General features: G+C 38.8%; 1 protein-coding gene and 1 long non-coding RNA gene across 8 annotated transcripts in view; one reads left to right on the top strand and one right to left on the bottom strand.

The window, feature by feature from the left end:
* LOC111085951 overlaps positions 1-8,669 on the top strand; it is a 27,445-nt gene extending 18,776 nt beyond the window's left edge. The window contains exon 3 of the long non-coding RNA XR_002610721.1: positions 8,579-8,669. This is a non-coding gene — a long non-coding RNA (uncharacterized LOC111085951). The remainder of the gene's footprint in view (positions 1-8,578) is intronic.
* The window catches only part of LOC106460243 (probable ubiquitin carboxyl-terminal hydrolase MINDY-4), a 103,225-nt gene that overhangs the window by 80,447 nt on the left and 13,634 nt on the right, over positions 1-9,144 (bottom strand). For all 7 annotated transcript variants that reach the window (XR_002610720.1, XM_022386911.1, XM_013919927.2 and 4 more), the window contains exons 4-5: positions 7,424-7,853; positions 748-938 (exon numbers count right to left, since the gene is read on the bottom strand). Coding sequence is in view for 6 of the 7 variants with exons in the window: in XM_022386911.1 (XP_022242619.1) it covers positions 748-938; positions 7,424-7,853 (621 nt within the window). In the remaining variant the exon portion in view is untranslated. The remainder of the gene's footprint in view (positions 1-747; positions 939-7,423; positions 7,854-9,144) is intronic.

The following is a 9,144-nucleotide window of genomic DNA, read 5'->3' as shown; positions in this document are numbered from 1 at the left end:
AAAAGGTGGTGTCTATTTACTTGTGACCATGCTGTGTATAAAGTTTCACTGATTGTTTGCTTGTTTGTAGTTAAGCACAAAGCTACACAAAAGAGCTATCTGTGCTCTGCCCACCACAAGTATCAACACCCAGTTTCTAGCATTGTAAGCCCACAGACATACCGCTGTACCACTTGGGGGGTGGGGGCAAGTTTCACTGAAAAAATATGTTTAGTATGTATTCAGAAGATTTTGGGGATTATGCAAATGAAATCTGACAATCTTCAGAAGAAGTATTTTCAATCTAAACATGAAAACCACTTTGCACTCTAAACAGTTGACACTCTGACTATATAACCACAGACAAATTTTTAGTAAAAATACTTGATTAAAAGAATCTGAATTTTATGCATAAAAGACTTGTAATGTTTACTGAAAGATTGCCAAATTTCATGAAGATATACAAAATATACTGAAAATTAAAGTAGGGAAACTCATGGCCACTTTGGGGTTAAAAGGTCAGTCACATCGACTGAGCCAGTAGTGAGAGGGTTAATGTCTGACTTATATCCAAACATTTCTGTAAATAAAATATATGCAGCATAACACTCTGCAGTGATAGGCGGAAGAGAAAATATTGCTAATTTTTTCAACTACTCAAAAGTGACACATGTGCTTGCTACTGTATATACTACTGTTTTGATGTTATACTCAACTAAAATGACTCACTAACTAAACTGTTTCTTATAATTCAAAAAATATTCTTACCATATGGTCAGTGCTACTAACAACAGGACCACAGTCTAATTTCTTTGAAGATGACAAAACTTTTTGTCCTGATGTACGAGGAAGAGTAGATGGTTTTACAACGGTCTCAACTACATCTATCTGATTGTGATCTACATTGTTTCCACTACTGATGCTTAACCATTCCTCAACACGGGAATGGCCACAATCATCTACATATGAAAAAAGTTAAATTGGTTCACTTTTAACACTTTATAGAAAACTAATTAAATGGCATTCTGAATACTACTTGCTGTGTTACAAACATTTCAAAATGTGGCTGAAATATGAATTTTTAACTGGGCAAGTAAACATGCAAGTAGATACTAATAATTGTGTCGATATTAACAATTTTTAGAGATGAAGAATATGCAGAAGAGTTAAGATTACCATTTAAGGTGGCATATACATCTGCTTGAGGTTACAATGTTTTTAGAATATCTCATTCATTTATGAAGATATCTTGATGAAAATGAGAAATCTGACATAAAGGACAAGCTTTCTTCTGCTGCAGCAATTTTTAAAGTAAATTAATAAATAAATGTTGAAATTTCAATTAAATGTGCAATTACAATTTTTGTAAAAAGTAGTAATTAATTTTACTATTAAAAAATTATGTTATCTAGCTTAGAGCTACCCCAAATGCTTACTAGTTTTGGATAGTATCTTATTTCAAAGTTATTTTATGGTCATCAAAAATTTAAATATGATGGCTTTACTATACCACTTTTACAACTTGTATTAACATTATTGCATAGTAGTAATAAATTTCCTACACTAAAAATGTATTTCCAGTAGGTACTTACCTCTTCCCACATAATAGCTTTTCTCGTTCTGTGCTGCAATTTTAGCTTGCCATTAACCGTGATACTCCTACCTACCTCACATGTTTACACATGATCAGCAGATCTGTAGCATGCAAATAAGCATTAGACAACCCTCCACCAACAGGAGTGTGACACACCCTCCTGGAACAGCTGTCTCCCTCTACACTGTAGAGCCCAATCTTCATTTCAAGATTAGGCAAAAAAGGAAAAACTGGAAGTGGGAAAGAAGGGTGGGAAATGTAAGAGTAGGTAAGTATCAATCAGAAATACATTTTCAGTGTAGAAAAATTATAAATTCTGATATGATACCTTATGTCTTCTCACAAAATAGCTAGAATCCCACAATGAAATGGAGGAATGACATGTGCAAAATTTACCTAGATGAGAACCCTTCAGAAATCATCTGAAAAAAACCCATGGAGTGACATCTCTCTGAAGAGGAATACATCCATGGGAGACCATACCACATCTGTACCACGTATACTTTTCACCTGTTGTGAAGATAAGTGTTGATAAATTTAGCAAAAAAGGAGCACATCCAATACTCAGTTGGACACACCAAATGGTGTAAAGTGGCTAGGGCACATCAGACTGTAATCAGTAGGTCAACTCCAGTCCAAAACCAGGCAGCATCAGGTATTTGTCTTCCAGTCTGCAGTAGGAGGAATGTCCCAACCATTTTCACCTCAAGCTTTGGAAGTAGAAGGGGAAACAATTTCTGCTCCAACCACCCAAGCTGTGCACATATGTGTAAACCCAGTACAAAACCAGAACCAGGCCACCTGGGAATCCTACATCTGGGCAGTATTGGAAACTTATTGTCCAGTCCACTGTAGGATGAGTGCTCCCTACTATCCAAATGTGTGAGGGCTTATGTTGATGGTCCAGCTCTAATCCAACACCAGACCATCAGGAATCGACATCCAGGTGGCAGTAGGAAATATGTCAAGAATCGGGAATCAAGAAAGAATAAGCCAACCAAATAAGTTAGCATATCCAACCCGTAAGGGTGATGGGGGAAATGTCTCATATAAAGAAAGGGTTCCAATGGAGAAAGAGGCAAGAATGGGAACTACAGAAGAAAGCCATGCAGGTACCATAACACCGGAGAACACAAATAGGACAGAGAAGATTATTTAGATCAGAACAATAATACAAATTGGAACTGAAAGGGAGCGAAATAGGTGTAAATTTAGGATAATGAAACAAAACTAAAGGGGGAGGACAGGAGAGAAGAAAAAAACTCTATGGGTGTGAGAAAAAGGGAAGGTATTAGATAAGGGTGCCTGATAACCCAGAAGAACCATTGTCAAACAGCCAAGTAAAGAATTAAGAGACATATGAACACTAGGTCAAGAAGGGAGGTATCCAAGGCAAAAAAATGCACCATTTTCTCTGATAAACCATTCAGAATGAAGAATGGACTAAATAGGGAAAAAAAGGAATGCTACGTGTGAAGAGTCCTTATTCCCTCACAAGGGACTGGATAAATACCACATGTGAAGCTGGAGTGTGATGATAGTGGGATGACACACAGACAACTGATGTTGCTGTAGCGGGAAACAAGAAGAGGATGTGATAATGGAGGTGATGGCTGTAATCACAGCTGAGCAGCCCATGAAGGTACAATAAGAAGGATTCAACACAGCAGTTTGGATAATGGATAAAACCCAGAGAAGGAGACAGATAGGAGGGTAAGAATAAAGGTAAAGGTTTGACCAATCCTGACTGAAGATGTCTACCACCAAAGCCAAAGGATGTGGACCCATGAACCAAAAGTGGAGTAGTGTGGAATTGAGGTGAGTGGCAAATGCATTCAGAAGTGGAATATCCCACAGTGCCCACCATCACCTAAATATCTGAGGATCTAGGGATCATTCCATGGATAGAATCTTATCGTAATAAGGCAATGAATTTGTAACAAGATTCAGAGCACCCAGGACATACCATGTTAGTAGGTGTGTGTGATGTGACGTGAATGGACCCAGAATAGGAGTTCCATTGTTTGAAAACAAAGTGAATGAGAACAGATGCCCTCTTGTTGATTGATGCAAGAGAAAACAGTCAAATTGTTGGAATGGACTAGGACCAATTTGCCTCGTATGAAAGGGAGGAAATGATCTAAAGCATGATAAATGGCAAATAGCACCAGAATATTGATGTACAGAGCTGACTTGACCAAAGACCAATGATCTGCAATTTCTTGGGAATAGATAAATGCTCCCTACCCTGTCAGAGAAGTGTCTATAAAGAGATGCAATTCATGATAGGGAGGCAGAAGAGAAACTCCTGCCATGGTGTTGTTCCTTTATAGCCACTAGGCTAAAAACAATGTGTAGTGAGGAAGGGAGTAGGATGACCAAATCCAAGGGATCCCAAGCAAGATTCCATTGATTGTGCAACACCCATGGAAGAGTACGTATGTGTGCATCAACCAAGGGAATGAGGGCTTCCATGGATGTCAGGATGAGAAAAGAGTTTTCCAACATGAGTAGCCAACACACTTGAGCTGTCAAAGTACATAAGAATGAAGAACTCGGGTAAAGGCCGTGACTACCTGACAGAATACACAGGGTGTGTAAACCAGACAAAATGGAAGAGCGAGGAATTGAGAAACTCAACCTTTGTGGACAAAATGAAAGTAATGTCTTGATGATGGGGAATAAGAGATGAGAAGGCAAGCATACAAGACATCAATTTTTGTCATCCAAAGACCCGGGGTAAATGCCCTCAGAAGAGTGAGGAAAGAATCCATAGTAAAGTGAGGAAGGTCAATGAAATGGTTGAGACTGTAAAAATGTATGACAAGACACCAGTCCTCGATCTTCTTGGGAATTAAGAACAACTGGGAACAGAACCCTGGAAATGGGTGACTGATGGGTTTGATAGCTTCCTGGAGAAGAAGAGCCCAAACTGTTTTAGAAAGATGCTGGTAGAAATTTGGATCCTGAGGAAGGGGGAAGGGAATGGGATATGTGGATAAGTGAGGTGGAGTTAGAAAACAAGTCCTTCTGATAACACTTGAATCATCCAATAATCCGAAGTGAAATTGTTCCTTAGGTGCACAAACCAGGCCAAATGTGCCCCAACCATGCCATAATCTACAGTACAGTCACCAGTACCATTGGCAGCAGGAGACCCAGCATGAGCAATTTGATGGCTAACTGCCAAGAAACAGGAAAAGGGAACATGCAAAGGGGGAAGAAGGGGGTTGGAATGGGAGAAGGGAAGGTTGTAAAAAAATGAGAGACTATTAATGAAAAAGGAGGAGTGTTGGCAAACAGCCTCCAACCTGGACTCCAGAGAGTCAAATCTCCAAAGACTGACCAGAATGAAAATGGAGCTATACAAAGGTCCTGCAAATAATACATGGGTAGGTGCACGTGACCTAAATGTACATCCCTACCCAGGAGATTCCAACAACAGAGGAAACAAGTTTGTAGGGAGAAAGTTGAGGAAGACAAGAGTTCCAACATGGAATGCAGAGAAATGCTGCCTCAGATAGGAGGTGGATGGAGGGGAGGTAATGTGGAATGGTAGTGAGGGTTAAATCAAGATAAGAAAATTGGGTCTGGGAAAATCTCACAGTATTATCAGGGATAGATCCCCACACCAGAATCAAACAGTTTAAGTACTGTGAGCCCAGAAAAGGAAAATTCTAATGATGATACTAACTCCAGAACTTAACTGTGCTGTAAACTGATCAGCATGTATCATATCTGGATAGGTAGGAAAACTAGGTAACCCAAGGAAGAGGCAGAATTAAGGAGAGAAGAAGAGGAATCTTAAGACACAGGAGATATAGACAAAAGGTAACATTCCTCAGACACTATATCCAGGAAGTGCAGACATTTTGGAAGCATCCACAGGTGGAATTCGGGAAAGCATGGCAACAAAATGGGGTGAAAACAAGCTATCCAAATCCTGTCATTCTGTCCATGTTCACCAGAAAAAGGAACATCTGGTCTGGTGCTGAAGGTCCAGGAGGCCATATAATGAACTTGAACTTGGAATGTATGAAAACTGAAACCTCCACAATGGAAAACATAGAACCCAGTTTGTGTAATGTGAGTGCTGCAACTCAACTGAACAGCCACAAACTGGAGGAGAAGGGCACAATTTTGTGGTGTGCTCTCCTCAACTCAACTGAACAGTTGCTGACTGCAGGAGAAGGGTACAGAAAATAAGAAACAGCAGGTTGAAGTGCAGTAGCAGAAGCAACAACAGCAGTTGTTGTTATAATTTGAAATTTATAATTCAAACTGAGAGTGGAAAATTAGAAATCAACCTATAGTATTTAGTTTCACTTAAAAAAAATTTATAAAACAACAAAGCTAGTTGTTTAACAAACCTTGAAATACAAAAATTGAAGCAAACGCAAGCAAAAGTTTGATACATCTGCACTCTTCTATGCCAAATCAAGAAGTGAAGATTGGGCTCAAAAGTATAGAGGAAGCCAGCTGTGCCAGGAGGGTGTGTCACACCCTATTGGTGGGGGGTTATCGCATGCTTAATTGTACGATATAGTGCAGCTATATCACATGCAAGCATGTGAGAGTACTAGGAATGCACGGGTACCCAGCCACATATTCAGCCCCGGCTGGGTATTGGAATACTTGGTAATACTCAGTTCCGGCCGAGTGTCGAAATTAAAAACAGCTGAATCCGGTTATTGAGAATGGCATCTAACCCCTAATCTTTGTGGCAACTGTGCAGTACTGAAAGTTACAGTCAATAATTGGTTTAGTTCTGAGCAACAAAGACTGACTGCCTGCTGAAAGTTGGGAATTCAGTGAACAATAGGGGTTAATAACAGGCATGGCTTTAGAAGTGGATTTCTGGGGAAGGTGGGGGTTTTGAGAACAATAGAGGTTAGGGTTTAAGAAGTTGAGGCTAGGCATTGACAGTTGAACATCAAACTTAAATGTTCTGTAGGTGATTATTCGGTTAAATGTAATAAACGTCAATTTTGTTTTTTGTTTCGATTTCTGTGTATGTTGTTTATTTTTTGGGGGAGGTGGGGCAAGGTTGACACCCAGCCCCAGCCGAAGTTTAATGACCGGGTACCCAGACCCGGTATTTGGACAAATTTTACTACCAGTGCATCCCTTGAGAGTACCAAGGCTATTGACAGTATTGTGTACATAGAGAGCAGCACTTAATGAGATAAGGTATTATATTGGAATTATGGAACATTATAGCTTTTAAACCTATTCAGCCCACCAGGTATATGCAACAGACTTGAAATAAATAAACATTCTTTAGCACATAAGCTTAATATTTCTTTTCTTCTAGATGATGAATGTGGTTGTTTCTTTTGCACACATTCATATATTTGTGATTTGTGGATATTTTTTAAAATTAAAATTTAGTAAATACAAACACCAAAGCATGAAAATTTTATGCTGTATGGTGCAAGTGAACATCAATGATACAGCTGACAGATTTTACAATTTCAATCTTACCAGCCCTGAAACAATACCCTTAAGCATTTACAGAATTTCACAATTTTTTGTTGTTGTTGTGTGTCATATTTTCAGAAAACTTGTCTTTTTATTCACTTTAATTTAATACTACTTTAATTGAAACACACAAGGTATTATGTTTACAAGACAGTTTTGTTAATTACAATCTCATTTATGTAAAGAAATAACTCTTACCACTGTAATCTTCAAATGTGCTTAGATTGTAAACTGGATTGTTCTGACAAACATCAGGAGAAAACAATGCACTCATTTACAGTTTTATTCACAATATACCAGCAATGGAAAGATGAACTATCGAAATAAAATTAATGTGGTAATTTTACGTTCAGAATATACTGTACTTACAAATATCAATAGGATCATCGTCATTTAAGACATTTTCAACTGAAACATCAACAACTGAAGAATGATATCTCTCTCTTGCTGTTTGATCTAGTCGAGAAATAGTCCCATTATGGTTTCTCCACATATTTCTTGTTTTGTTATCATCTAGACAGTTATGTTTGCCACAATCATCAACTCTTGTTGCATGATTTCCATTTGGTTTCTTGCTATCAACCTCTTTTTCTTTCTTAGAAGTCTTTGGTTTTGCAAATGGAACATCATTTATTTCTCCCGTGTCAACACTAACAGTTCTTGAGTTAAAACCATTGACTAAATGAGATGGAGATAACTTATCAGCCATTATTTTAGAGGAAGTTTTATGCTTGAAGGCTTTCTCTAACAATTCTTTTGTAATGAGTTCTATCAATGTTCTGAAGGATGATGAACAGCTCTGTAAAACAGAAATTTACCTGCATCAATTGCTTAAAATCACTCTGTGTAAACAAAATATCAAAACAACAAAATGCAAAATTCCTTTCAGTACTTTTTATTCTTTAAAAAACAATGTTTCAATTCAGTCATTTTTAAAGTGTTTTTTTTTCCAATAATAAATTTCCCAAGCTTGTTATTGTTTTATGTGTAAGAGAGCATATGTACACACATACCCACAAGGACATCAAAGCCGCTGAGCTCGAAAAACTCTACTGCTCTCTTATACAACTACAACAACAGGACCTTATCGACATAAATCCAGCCTTGCGGGACCAACTACGCGCAGAAAGCACGAAACGACGTGACCGTGACAACACCCCCCTGCTAACACCAAAACTCCGTACTGCTGCTAAGGAACTCAGAAACCATGACGACATCATTGTGCGACGTGCGGACAAAGCTAATATTCTAGTGATCATGGACAAACAGGAATATAAGACAAAATTGGACGCCATTCTATCGGGCAATAGCAAGTTTAAGAGGATTAGAGCTGACCCGACAAAAACACTAAAAACAGACGTTAATAAATTGATCGCCACTGTCAACAAACAAGCAAAAGAAAAGGTTCTCCAACCTATCATAGGAGACTATGCGCCTGGATAGATCTACGGAACCGTAAAAACTCATAAACAGAACAGCCCTCTACGGCCAATCATATCACAAATTCCTACCCCTATATACAAGACTGCCAAAGACCTAAAGCACATCATCACTCCGTATATGCCTGCCCAACATATGCTAACATCTACAGACGACTTCCTCCACTTACTACATGCCACAAATCCACAGGGACTACTCGCCTCCTTGGACGTTGAATCATTATTTACCAATGTACCAGTCCAGGATACAATAGACATAATCTGTGACAACGTTTACAGACACCTGACCATGTCTCCACCCAAAATACCTGAATAAATAATGCGTGAACTTCTACTCGCCTGTACTATGAAGTCACCTTTTCAACATATCAATGGTTCGCTATACCAGCAAGTCGATGGAGTTGCCATGGGCACTCCTCTTGGAGTAACCTTCGCCAATTTTTACATGTGTCACATAGAAAACAAAGTGCTGCAGGACCACCACCCCGCACTGTACTGCAGATACGTCGACGACTGCTTCATTGTTACCAAGGACACTGATGAATTAATGAAGCGCCGACAAAACCTACAGGACAACTCTGTGCTTAAATTTACCCACTGACAAAACCATCAATTTTCTGGATGTACATATCGACGCCAACAACAGCACAT

Source organism: Limulus polyphemus, unplaced genomic scaffold (assembly GCF_000517525.1).
Source record: "Limulus polyphemus unplaced genomic scaffold, Limulus_polyphemus-2.1.2 Scaffold734, whole genome shotgun sequence".
Classification (NCBI taxonomy): Eukaryota; Metazoa; Arthropoda; class Merostomata; order Xiphosura; family Limulidae; genus Limulus; species Limulus polyphemus.
This window is presented reverse-complemented; position numbering and strand designations above follow the sequence as displayed.